This window comes from Cydia pomonella, chromosome 1, assembly GCF_033807575.1.
Source record: "Cydia pomonella isolate Wapato2018A chromosome 1, ilCydPomo1, whole genome shotgun sequence".
NCBI lineage: Eukaryota > Metazoa > Arthropoda > Insecta > Lepidoptera > Tortricidae > Cydia > Cydia pomonella.
In genome coordinates this window covers 22,361,967-22,376,226 of record NC_084703.1, presented here as the reverse complement: position 1 = coordinate 22,376,226, position 14,260 = coordinate 22,361,967, and the positions used below count along the sequence as shown (strand labels likewise).

At 36.5% G+C, this 14,260-nt stretch overlaps 1 protein-coding gene and 1 long non-coding RNA gene across 2 annotated transcripts in view; one reads left to right on the top strand and one right to left on the bottom strand.

The window, feature by feature from the left end:
• Nucleotides 1-14,260, bottom strand: part of LOC133527249 (dual specificity calcium/calmodulin-dependent 3',5'-cyclic nucleotide phosphodiesterase 1C-like) — a 62,991-nt gene that overhangs the window by 9,247 nt on the left and 39,484 nt on the right. Inside the window, exons 7-9 of the mRNA XM_061864171.1 lie at nt 7,824-7,994; nt 3,578-3,818; nt 1,536-2,534 (exon numbers count right to left, since the gene is read on the bottom strand). Coding sequence (XP_061720155.1) covers nt 1,536-2,534; nt 3,578-3,818; nt 7,824-7,994 — 1,411 coding nt within the window. The remainder of the gene's footprint in view (nt 1-1,535; nt 2,535-3,577; nt 3,819-7,823; nt 7,995-14,260) is intronic.
• Nucleotides 3,857-4,993, top strand: LOC133529656 (uncharacterized). The gene is made up of 2 exons (XR_009801183.1): nt 3,857-4,067; nt 4,108-4,993. It is a non-coding gene; the product is annotated as an uncharacterized LOC133529656 (long non-coding RNA).

The window sequence follows — 14,260 nt, the reverse complement described above, 5'->3', positions numbered from 1 at the left end:
ATATGTGTAGATAAAATAGTGTATGTAACTGTAAATAGTGTGAGTTTAAGAAACGAACAAAGTGAATTTCTTAAAAGGACCACACGAGTGTATTTTAATGATTTTCATTATGTAGCAATCACATAAACTACTATTATGCAACCGTTGTATAAGAAGGGTCTGAAAAGGCGAGTGGCGTGGGTCTAGGAGTCAACAAAAATAATACTTTAAACTAGCCTATTATTTCCAATCAAAGCTTTACATCTAAATTCATGTTATCCAGAAAAAAAAATATTTTTTGCTATAAGGCGATCTTCGTCGCAAAGTAAACAACAGGTCGATCATTTGGACTTTGTTGTTGATTTTTCACCAACTACTTGGATTTAATATTTGCTTGAGGCTCTAAATGACAAACCATTATAAGAATGTACTTTCTTACGCGCCCAGCCCGGCCCGGCCCGGCCGGTCAGCGACACCTTATCGTAACTCATGAGACCATGGTTACGATAAGGTGTCGCTGACCCTTGCTCCTTGCTAAATTCAATTTTTGGACAGTTTTTTCTCAAGTAGGCCACAGTAGCCTACGGAGACTAAGCAACGCTAAGCGCTCTTCGTCGTCTATGGATGTTGCTATATTAAGGATGTCTACATGCGCGTTTCTGACTTATGAAGCAATTGTTTCTACTATACTCGTACAATATCTAGTGAATATTTCGTATGTTGGCAGCAATACACTTATAGCCGGTCAAACAATTTTGTCAGTAGAATAAGGCGTGAAATTCAAATTTTCTTTGGGCGATAACCCTTAGCGCCTACGTTTTTTTTTTTTTAATTTGTCGCTTTTTCTACTGACGGAAATGGCTTGAAAGACAAATAGTCTAAAACTGTATTGATTTTGTTGTCTTGTGCTTTAAAATCTATATCGTTACTGTGATTAATGGCTACCCACCTAAAAAATAAATAAAACGTAGTTTCAAATTAAGTGCATTGCTGCCAACTTACAAAATATTGATTTGGTTGCATAGTAGTCGTTGCTTCATAAGTTGCTTGTTAGCCTTCATAGGCTACTGTGGCCAAAATCGAGAAGAAACTGTCCTAAAATTGAATTTAGTAAGGAGCAAGTACCAGGGCCTCATAAGTTACGAGAAGGTGTAGCTGACCAGCCGGGCCGGGCGCGTGAGAAGGTTGCTCGCATGTCATAGCTGTACTTTTGGTTTGTTTACCTATATGATTCTAGTCGCGCATTTAAGTCTACTGAGATACTTACCAAATTTCATTAATTATTTAGGTTTTATAGTAAAAGGTATTATTTTAAATGACTCGTAGAAAAAGTATTGTATACAATATTAATATAATCAAGGTTTTCAACCTCGTACCTTACTTAGGCAACTCAGCATGCTACGTTGCCTAAACACGGTACTCGACTGAAAAGCTCTCTATTATATCACGATTCTTTTTTATAATGGTTACTACAACGTGACTTCAGCAAATGTGAAGCAATAACAATATTTCATGACACGTAATGTGAATATTTAGTTAGTGAATGAGATAGTTACTGTATGTGATGATGTCGGTGGGCATGGACTTGCGGCGACGAGCCAGCTGGTCGGCGGCTCGCGTGAGCGGCACGCCCGCCAGGTTGTCCCGCAACTGGCTGCCGCGCGTGCCGCTCGTGCTGCGTATCGATGGGTCCCGATTCTCTTTCTCTATATTACGTGAACAATCCGTAGTGTCTAAGTTATTATTTTCAGAAGCGTCATCGTTATCAGTCTTATCAGTATCATATCTTTTGAATATATTGCTAAATCTTCCCTCCTTTTTACTCATGTCGAACTTTTGGCTGATCTCAGTCTTGATGTACCGGGACGGGTAGATGGCGTCTTCGTTGCTCGTGTGGAGCGGTCTGACGGCGAGGGCATGCGCGTGCGCGACGGTCTCGAGCGGCGGGAATGTCTGTTGCCGGATGAGCTTGCAACTTCCGCCATCTTTCAGTACGATATTCAAACGGGTCGCTTGAACCGGAGTAGTGATAGAAGCTATCGAAGAATCCGGAAGTAGTTTCTCGGTACTCAACATTTTTTCAGTGGGTTTTCCATGCTCGCAATGTCCACGAACGCTGAGTTGTGAATGTAGAGAATGTTCACTACTCAATGGGCTGCCATTAGTGCGCATTCGAGATTCAGCCAGTGAAGGCGTACGACTTTTGTCTCTGTTCTTGAATTTTGAGTCTTGGAATACATTCAAGGGAACAGAGAACCGCCTAAGTTGTTCTTTCAAGCCTTGGGTCTTGGCAGGGTTGAGAGAACTGCGGCGCAGCGGCAGCAGAAGCTCGGAGCTAGCGGACAGGTTGGTGCCGGAGCAGGTGTCGAGGTCGTCGTCCACCGCGTCCGCGTCCGACATCTCCGTCCCGGTCTCCTCCGCTATTTCTTGCGCCACGAGCATGTCCCACTTGTTTTGATTATACAGTAAATTTTTTAACATCTCATCCGACAGATCGTTTTTCAAAAAGCGGTGCCATTCGGTTATGAGAGGAGTCACAACGAATTTGAAGAAACCTAAAAAGAAAGTATTAACATGTAGAACACATTTTTAATTTAACTGTTTCCTTTTCATTTCTAAACGAATTAACTACAAATTCGGCATCTAGAATGCTGAAGCTCATGGACAGGCTGTTTTAGTTTAAGGAGTGCATTCTTAGGAGGAAGTGACACAATCCCACGCGGGCGGTTCTCTGGGCACTAGTAGGAAGTAAATCAGTACCTGTACTCTACTTTTCACGAGGCCGCACTCCCGAACTTTGACGCGCTTTGTCTTAAGAGGCTGTCAACACCCAATGTCCTTGAAATTGATGTTACTTAAACAGTTTTTTAAGAAAGACTATTTGTTTTAGTCAAGTAAGAAAAATATATGTTCATATTAATTATATTTCAAAGACCGTGGTCGTACTCGATACACGATTGAACGAAATCGGCTCGATAGAAAATAATTGCAAAGATTGGTCTTAAAATCACAATTAAACGGTTTTATGTCTTTATTGTTTTGACTTATGGGTCTGCAATTAAAATCACAATTTCAAAACATTTATATCTAAACCGTGGTCGAGTTAAATATTACACTAATAATCCATTTTTTTTTATTTAAATATTTTTCTTATTATTCCCTTGCCCAGGCCCAGTAACAAGCGACAGTGCTATCTCATTTACTGCGATACAAATAGACAGTGTGCGCGCTTTAGGTATTGACAGCCTCTTAATCATTTGTTTGATTGTCTAAGGAAAAATCCGGTTCCAATCGGTTCTTTATTGGGTAATTTCATCATCGAATTACTCGTAATTATAATTTAAAAAAAAATACCCAGTACACTACCTTACTAAATTCACTTTAACTAATTACATTACCCTCAAAGGCAAAAGGGATTTGCCCTATCTTGAGCTATTTTAATCAGTTCAGTTATCCAGTAGGTATCAGTTTAGGAGTCAAACAAACAGACAAATACAGCTAACACACATATACAAATCCTAAATTGATAACACTCCTATTTTTGCATCAGGGTTTAAAAATAGGAATAAGTATCGAAAAGATAAGAAAACCAAATGACCTGTTTGGATCTTGGGTATGGAGGTTGTGTGTCGGTCGCACAGCGCCGTAACGGGCAGGTTGAGTTTGCGTTCGTAGTCGCCTTGGCGGAAGAACTCCTCGCACACCTTGTGGCTCCACTTGCGGCTGATGTGCCACGGCCGGCACGGGTTGGAGATGTCCGCGCACTTGAGCGCGATCTGCAGCACTAGGTGCCGGTGCTCCTTTTGCGACATGTCGAGGCTGTTCGTGTCGAGGTAGCCCTGTCCGACAAATTTATACGTCACAACCTATAAATGCAAGGGTCCACCTTATATGTCTAAAATCTTTATTAAAAATGTTAACGTCATACATTTTTCATAGAAAGGTGTTGGGTTCTACAAGGCGTGCAATCTATTTTGTACTATCATTGATTTAAATTTGACTGACAATATTTTTTGTATGGTGGGCCGCTAGAGGTTAATTGTGCTTTTTTGCATATGAGAGCGGCCAGGAATATTTAGCAGTAGGTGGTGACAGATTTTATACGTATAAAACTAAAATGAAAAAAAGCGGCCAAGTGCGAGTCGGACTCGCCCATGAAGGGTTCCGTACCATTTCTGACGTATTAAAAAAAACTTCTTACTAGATCTCGTTCAAACCAATTTTCGGTGGAAGTTTGCATGGTTATGTATATCATATATTTTTTAGTTTTATCATTCTGTTATTTTAGAAATTATAGGGGGGGGGGGGCACACATTTTATCACTTTGGAAGTGTCTCTCGCGCAAACTATTCAGTTTAGAAAAAAATGATATTAGAAACCTCAATATCATTTTTGAAAACCTATCCATAGATATCCCACACTTTCAATGAAAATGGTTCAATGAAAAAAAAATTTGAGTCTCCGTTCTAAATATGGGGAACCCCCAAAATTTATTGTTTTTTTAAAAGTACTAACTAGATCTCGTTCAAACCAATTTTCGGTGGAAGTTTGCATGGTAATGTACATCATATATTTGTTTTAGTTTTGTCATTCTCTTATTTTAGAAGTTACAGGGGGGGGGGGGGACCCATTTTATCACTTTGGAAGTATCTCTCGCGCAAACTATTCAGTTTAGAAAAAATGATATTAGAAACTTCAATATCATTTTTGAAGACCTATCCATAGATACCCCACACGTATGCACGTACCTACGGGTTTGATGAAAAAAAATTTTTTTTGAGTTTCAGTTCTAAGTAGGTATGGGGAACCCCCAAAATTTATTGTTTTTTTTTTTTTCATTTTTGTGTGAAAATCTTAATGCGGTTCACAGAATACATTTACTTACCGAGTTTCAAGAGTATAGTTCTTATAGTTTCGGAAAAAAGTGGCTGTGACATACGGACGGATAGACAGACAGACATGACGAATCCATAAGAGTTCCGTTTTTTGCCATTTGGCTACGGAACCCTAAAAACAGTCAAAAAAACGCGAGGAAAGGTTGTCCATCTTGAATATTTACTAGTCTCTGCTTAAGAGCAATGTACAGCATGTAACAAAAACAGTGGGGATCCGTTTTAGAACATATTTTGTATCGTATTCTGATTAGAAAAAATTGGAAGTTTTTTTTTTATATACTGTTGTTTAGTACAGCGGAGTTGATTGTTTAGTAAACTGTTGTGTGGAATTTACTTTTTTATATCGTAACTATCATAAAACTCATAAATATTTACCCACTCAACTAACATTTATTATTCTATCTATTAAAATATTTACTACTCTAAATCAAACACTCCCAGGCTTCTATTTATAGTAGGAACTTATTAAATAAATGTGACTTTAGTATAGTTTTTACATTTACAGTCACCAAGTAATTTTTCGACAGTACGGGTAGAGGAGAAACACATTATCGCCGATGTTGGTCGAAATATCTGAGCCAGTCGCTAGTGTCACGCGTCGCCTTGCGTAAATGTCACGGTTGCGAAATCCTGGTTATCTTTATCATAGAGCAGCTGCGAATGAACGATTCACGCCCGACCATACCTATAATTTTTATTTTCATTTTTTACGCAGAAATAAACATTTATATAATACCATCATGTGTATCATAATTTATATGAATAAGAATAGCCTGCGAGATTTAAATATGTATTTTAAATACACAATTCATAATTCATAAACGATGCACCATACGAAGACCACTTATATTTTATAGATATCTCACAGACGGCTATATCTAATTTAGCATTTTTGAAGTGAAAACTTCTTTAGCAGCGCTGTGCACTTTTTGTGATGGGGGAAAAAATGTTAAACTCGCGACAGGTCACGTGACCGCCAGATACGTCGTCAGATTGAAAATTCGTAAGACTGACTGGTGACCTGATCGAAAAACTCCATGATGGTTTTAGTAATGATGATGGTGTAAGAGTCGTTGAAATTATGGATGGAAGTTGATTTTACTGAGATAAACTTTTTTTCAATTGTAATAGTTCTGAAGTGTTAAATTTTTAATGTAATATAAATTGTCATGTTTGTGTACGATAGCGCAATAAATGAATATTGTATTTTACCACATAAATGATAATACTTTCGTGCCAAATTATTCCTTAACCATTCCAAAATATCAAATATGCACAACGTTAATATTCAAGTTTTCACTTCTGCCGGCACTCCTGGAGTGCAACCCATTGTTTTTTTAATTTTACAGTCTGTTAGATAACTCTTGCTCGGCAAATACCCAAGAATATCAATGTAACGAAACATACGATATTCTCGGTATTGAAATATTGGTTTAAAACTGCAACGACAAGCAATCGAAATTGGTTCACATTTCACGCGACAGACGTTTATAAGTCCCCGTATAATTTACGGCGACATATAATATATAACAGTAAGTTTACATTTTGGCGACCGCACTTGCTGTCTCTAACGTGTTATTTTTTTCAGCTGAACGTATATTACACATTTTAACACGGTCAGGTTAAGATGAGCAAACAATCTTTGTAGGCTAAGCGCGCGTCAGCAGCAGATTAACGCTGAGTTACAAATCAACGGTAAATTTATAATCAAAAAAATATTCTATGATAAAAGAAAAGACTACATAACTTATTATTTTTGCTGTCATATGGTAGTTATATTTATAACTGACACAATGCTTGGTTACCTTTTTAGGGTTCCGTAGCCAATGGCAAAAAACGGAACCCTTATAGATTCGTCATGTCCGTCTGTCTGTCCGATTATGTCACAGCCACTTTTTTCCGAAACTATAAAAGCTATACAGTTCAAACTTGGTAAGTAGATGTATTCTATGAACCGCATTATGATGATTACACAAAAATGAAAAAAAAAACAATAAATTTTGGGGGTTCCCCATACTTAGAACTGAAACTCAAATCTTTTTTCATCAAACCCATACGTGTGGGGTATCTATGATAGGTCTTTAAAAATGATATTTTGGTTTCTAATATAATTTTTTTCTAAACTGAATAGTTTGCGCGAGAGACACTTCTAAAGTGAAAAAATGTTGCCCCCCCCCCCCCCCCCGTAACTTCTAAAATAACAGAATGAAAATACTAAAAAAAATATATGATATACATTCCCATGAAAACTTCCACCGAAAATTGGTTTGAACGAGATCTAGTAAGTAGTTTTTTTTAATACGTCATAAATGGTACGGAACCCTTCATGGGCGAGTCCGACTCGCACTTGGCCGCTTTTTCGGGTTGACATCTTAGCTTCGATATGCGCGTTTTATTGCTAACATAATATTAATAATCAATTAATCGCACTAATTATTCGATGTATCATCAAACCACATCACCTAAATCACAAATCGTATCGGTGTATAGTAAATTGTTGAAGAGGCTTGGAAGTGAGCAATAGATGGATGAGTTAGTACTCCTGAAAATAAGACTTCGAAACTCAAACGAAACACTTAAGCACTGCACTTAAGGCGTAAATTTGTAACGAGTTTAAATGATTGTATATATTAAGTTCTCTTTCGCTAGTAGGGCGAATACATAACTAAGCGTACCTAGTTAAGAAGCTGTGATTAGCCTTAAGTTAATTGATTCATTTGTGTTACGAAAATTAACCAAGTAAATTGTATTATATTTATTGTATTTAATTCACACACAAACAAGTCTATAGCATACGCTTACACACTTTCATGCATATAACTTAAATATAAATGTCTTAATTGTCGTAACTCAATGGAATCAATTAACTTTTGACTAATTACAGATCCTATGGAAATGTACTTATAGAACTATGTTTTTTTTTTTGCAAGTCACTCGCTTAAGTTATACCTTGAACTGGCTTAGGTATTCTTGCTGCCGCGTGATGTCCGTGGCGAGAATCAGCGAACTGATTTGGCGCTCCAGCGCGGCTTGGATGTCGCCTGTCTGGTCCAGCAGCCCGCTCTCATTCAGGCAACTTACGGCTGAACGCCAATGATGATTTTCCAAAACTGACGTGTTCTAAAAAAACATTATTCGTGTATTTGTATTTGGCGATTAACACATTGCACCGCATCTCCATACGAGGGCATGTTCGAGCTTATATTGCGCACTTATTAGGCCATCGACGCCGTATGGTCTCACAATACTCAAAACTCCACTCGCTAAGCTCGTAGTTCATTTTTGGAATCTTTCGCTTGCTCGGGTCTCAGGATTAGCACGAGAAGTTAAACTTATACTACCTATTTTCTGTCTATACTAAAAGTACCCATGTAATGCAACAGCACTGTGTTGAATAATTTATTAATGTTTTTAGTTGTACAGTCAGCGTCAAATACTTTGTAGCAACCAAAGTGGCCAAATAGTTCGGTACACCATACTAAATCTATGGTGTACCGAACTATTTGGCTACTTTGGTTGCTACAAAGTATTTGACGCTGACTGTACCTGGTTATATCGTATATTCTTAATAAATAATTAGGGATAATCTTACACAAATCGACCTGGCCCTAAACTAAGCAAACCTCAAGTAGGTAATATGGGTACTCGGCGACGATATACATACATATATAGATAAATACATACTTAGGTATATACATAGAAAACACCGATGACTCAGGAATAAATATCTGTGTTCATCACATAAATAAATGCCCTTACCGGGATTCGATCCAGGGACAATCGGCTTATGCGCGCAATGTTAAATTGGGATTATATTACTAGGCATCGAAGTTTTCATCGCACGGTAAGATTATAGTGAACCATGGAGTTAATATCAACATTAAAATTAAAGTGATACTCGTTCTAATACTCATGCAGTAACTTCGCCCTCAAATGCCATTATAAACATCCTACGGCCGGGGACTTTTGGTATATTCACCTTGCAATTTACCGGACTTTCTATAAGACGAGCTTTTGAAATAATGTAAGTAGACGACACTTGAATTATTACATATAATCATTGCTGGGAAAAATATGTTAAATTTACTGAATAAGTACGTATGAGGATGAGTATGTAACTTTAATTTTAATGTTAACTATAGCGTCCCGCCCCGACTTCGCACAGGGAGTAAAGCGTATTAAAACGTAACCTTCCAACAACACAAAACTCAAAAAGACAATAAAATACGTACCTATGCTACTACCTCCAACCATCATCTAATTTCGAGTAACAACTATTTATTCGGAAAGTCTGTTGTCTATTCATTTATTATTATTATTAGGAAACCGCGCGTGGTGTACGCCAGTGGGGGGGGGGGGGGTAGTGAGGCGTGGGCGGAGGTAATTAAAGAACCTTCGACGTCGCGTTCACTAATCTAGTAAATAACTTTGCAAATATATATGATTATATATGATTTTTTTTGCTATATGTGATTTTTTTTGTGAAGAAGGGTATAATAGGTTATCCTTAAAACTTTGACATATACCATCGCGAACTTTTTTGTAGACCATAAAAGAGAGACAATTCCACCATAAAGGAAGTTTTAGTTTTCCACCATAAGTTTTGTGCTGTTATATCTCAAACAAATTGGAACAACGTTATCGGTTAAAACTCCTAGCCAACGTCATTTTTTCCGACTTCATTAGCAAAAATCGTCATTGTTCAACCAATTTAGACAAAACTTTAACCAATTATACACCTAAACCTAAACCTCAAGAATCATTTGAGTTTATCGCGGACATACAGGCAAACATACGCGGCGACGTATAGATACGCGGGCGCGCGCGGCGGGGACTTTGTTTTATAAGGTATAGGATATCGACTATACAGCTCACTATAATTTTAGCGTGAGATGAAACCTCCGATGCATTACATACGAGTACATATATTACATAATTATTTCACTTCAGACAATTCCTACTGGACAAAATGCATGCGGTGTTAATAACGTCGCACCGTAACACATCTTATCGTTCAGATAAAACGAGAGCACGTACTCGTAGCTTACACAAATAAATGACGGCGTATATACGAGTAAGACGAGTGAGTATTCGTGTGGGGGGGCACGCGCCTTGAGTGCATTTTGACCTGGGGGAGGCATGAACGTGGCAGAATTCCAGAATTCACTCGGGATACACTGCGAGTGACGCATTGCGATTGGCGCGTACAGCCATTCTCGCGCAGTCTGCCAACTACCACAACTGACCTCTCTTGCCTTCTCATCGCCATTGTAAAAATGTACGAAAGACAAGTAAAAAGCGTAAGACACCATTACAGAATGACAAACAATAGTATTTACAATAACGCAGTGACGTCGAAATCTACACTGACTGAAACTGTTTTCAGATTTAAATAACTACCCATTTAAAAATACAACTCTCATTCATATCATGCAAATGTATTGCGGCAAATGTTCGTTGATATTTAGTTTAATAGCGGAAGGCATTGTTTGTAAGATGAATGTTGACTACACACAGTGCGGAGCCGAGTTGTTTTGTTTTACAAGGCATGTTATTATAATACTGCCACAAAAATAGTAAATGTACATATTTCATATTATGTATATACTAACTATAATAGAAAACCTAAAGGACTTTATATTCGCAAGTTTTTTTTAATTTTCAAACGATTACAATGTTAAAAAACCATTTAGAAAATGTTAAGTTTGATAAAACAACTTCTTTTATAAAATCACAAAATAAAAGTATAAGACATTCCATTGATGAGTTTGAGAGACGCAGTTCGCTTCTGTGAGGGTCGCAGTCTCGCAGTTCTAACCTAAACCGAACCTACTTTATTGGGAGCAGTTCGGTTCTGTAAAGATCGCAGTTCTAACTTAACCTTACCTAGTAGGTCGGTAATGATGTACCGAAGTTTTTACCAATCAATGCATTCAACTAGACATTTATTGCATGAGTTGTTTTGATAAATAACATAAGTAATTAATTAATTGTATTCAGATTAATATTTTTGTAATATGGCTTTTTGTCAGTTAAATGGTTTGTTAAATAACTGTGTTTTATGAAAACACGTATTAATGAAAATGAAAAATGAAATAATAAAACTTTTTACATCTGTGCCGATAGCTCTTTTTAAGTAATGAAGATACTTGTATTAAGAAGCACCGCTCTCCCGTAATGGTAGCTTACAATTTTGGTGTGTACATTACATATACAGGCCATACAAATAATATTCTATTAAGTTATATAAGATTTAAATTAAATTAGTTAAGTACTCACCAAGTTGTTTACAATTTTGATGGTTCTAAAAGGCATAGCTTACAGAGAGTTATTGCTTCTTATAATTAACCTATAAGTAGATACTCGTATAAATATGCATGTTTGAACGCGAGTGAGTGAGCGACTGTGTATGTATGTATGTATGTATGTATGTATGTATGTATGTGTGTGTGTTTGTGTGTGTTTGTGTGTGTTTGTGTGTGTGTATTTGTGTGTGCACGTATGTTACATGTGTAAGTGTTTGAAACCCGCATGGGTTAGGTAGTTAAGTATTTAGCAACAAGTTTTCTATCTCAAAATAGCTTTTTGTTTTCAACCATTTAACAACCTTAATTTTACAGTCGTTGGTAGTGGTAGAGTAGATGTCGATATTTTGGTTTATAGCATTGTACAGATTAGCAGATTGTGCTGACTACTGTCTCCTTGCAATTACTGTTTTGAAAATAGGGGGGTTAATTATTTTGGTTTGTTTTTTACGCCGAGAATCTATTATTGGTTTGTAAGGAGTTTTCTTATGAGTTCTTATAATTAATTTTAAGATATAGAGTTTTCTGATTAATGAATCATAATTTAGTCAAACGTTGTTAGTAAACAGAATGATTGACAATTTTACAATGATTCTTCATCCTTTACGTGTTATGATAGTTTGAAACTAGGTAGGTACATATATATATACTAGTCGAAAATGAAAGCAAATAAAATATATCGTTACAACAAGCAAGAAAGTTTGGTGTCGTTGTTACGTCTGCTTCCTTCGTTCCACTGCTTCGCCAAGTCCATCTAAACTAGTAGGAACATGGACATGAAACATGGACATGAGAACTCATGTAGACTAGAGTTCTCATATATACAAGGTGCCCGTGAGGAAACGGAGATAATTTAACCACGTATTCCTGAAGTCATAAGAAGGAAAAAATCATATACAAATTTAAGTTCATTCCGACAAAATCATTTTTTTTTTTTGTTTTTCTTTACTTCTTGTATGTTTTTATACATAATAAGTAAGTACATGTTCTTAGAAAATGTATGGATTAATATGAATTGGTACTTTTTTGTAAAAACTAGTTTATTTAAAGTGTTCCTTGTCACTTTGATATCTGTCAATAAGGACGTCTGGACTAGGTCCTATTGGGAGCGTGCAAAGCGGGTGGTGGGGGAAGCCAGAACGATCACAGCGCTTGATGTGGCCAAATGTGGCAAAAATGTTACGTGTGTTTCTGTCAATTCCAGAGACATGTCAAACGCTTCGCTTGACAGACAGATGAAGTGTGCGAAAGGGAAGCCATCACGTATATGAACAAGCCATGAGTGCGAAAGAGGCAGACTACATATGAGAAAATGTAACCATTTTTGAGTTCGAAGGCGGCCAAGGCGGCCAAGATCATATTGCCGTATTTTTTAACGTGAAATATATAAGAGAATCAAAAAGAAAAATATATATTAAGTAATTTAGTGACGATGGTGTCATGTTGTGTGCCGGGTTGTATTGTTTCAAAAAACCAAAAAACTTAGGAAAATACTCATTTCACAGGTAATTCTGATATTCCTAGCGAAATTTTCGTAACGATATTTTATCAAATTAACAGCATAAAAAGTGTAAAAACCCAATTTATACAGTTCATTATAAGTAAGTTATAATGACAATTACTGAAAGCTCGTCAGAAACATACTTTTGGCACGCAGGGCTGTCTGTCGTCTGTCACAACAAACGTTGTGATAAGCGAAAGAACATATGTTTTAACATTGTAGTCTATTAGTTAGTCGTAATTTGTATTGCTTTGCAGGTCGGATACTCCACCGAACACTGTCTATGACCGTAATATGATAAGATTCATATACTAGCCGTGTCTTATCCAACCTCGACATTGGCAGAATCATCAACACCTTGATGGAGCCATAACACGAAAAATGTATTGATGTTTTAACATAAAATGAGTTGATTAAAACCTGTGAAGAAGGGCAAAACTTTTATACTTGAAAGCATCATACGTATCCCCAGGAAGAGGATCACGAAGTGGGCCTTCAAAACACGATGAAATACACATTTCTTCATTTAATTTGTAACGAAACAACGACAAAGAAAATTATACCGAATAATATAAAATACACAGATAATTCTTACTATTTTCAGTAAAGCAAAAGTCAAGTGTGTTTAACATTAAAAACTAAAAGATTCCGCACATTGGTAACTGTATTATAGTAAACATTTTTAAGGAATAATCTTTATTTTGTTGAGCTCATTATTTGACAGCTCCCCATAGTTGCGAACGCTAAGCGGCGCTGCCATCGTGCACGCTCCCAATAGTGGCGACATCGCCATCAAAAAGGAGTTAAGCACTGAAATACAATAAAAAAATGTATTTTTTTTAATTGGTGTTAACACTGAAACTAGACAAATTAAAAAAAGTTTTTAATACAGTAGATCAAAAAGTGCTACTTTACGTAGCTGTTTAGCGTGCGGAAAGTTGGTTTTCGCCAACTAGTGCTTTAAACTTTTCCAGTTTAAAAAAAAAATACTTGATCCAATTCATGACTACTTATTGATGAGTGTCAAAAGGCCTTTAAAAGTCGTAATGAAAATAAAAACCTACTTTTAATGTAAGAATAATAAAAATATACATATTTCATATCTTATTACTTACTGAATATTGAAAAACCGTTCTTGTCTGAATGGAACGGAATAGCTGCCGAAACGCTTGTCAAATAAGAGGCGTTGTTGCTTACTGCAAGCATGCTTCAAGTTTCCTAAGGCAACTTTCGATATTGTTATTATACAATTTAAATATACGATACATGAATAATTGTAAATAACGATACTGAGGTAATAATACAATTGTTTCTGTCTTATAGAAACAAAAAATTTACTTGTTGTTTTTCTTATTTTCTCGCAACTGTATTAAAAAACGTCGTTCGATACACGTGCGGAAATGTCATTCTTCATTCGTCAGTAATGATATACTTTCCGCACTAGCATCGAAATTTAATATTATATGACATTTTCGTCTCTAAATACGATCTGAAATATACTGTTAAAATCTTCCCGTTCCTGTTCCTCATGGGCACCGTGTATATAGAGTTCTGATTATAAAGATTTCGTATTAGAATAT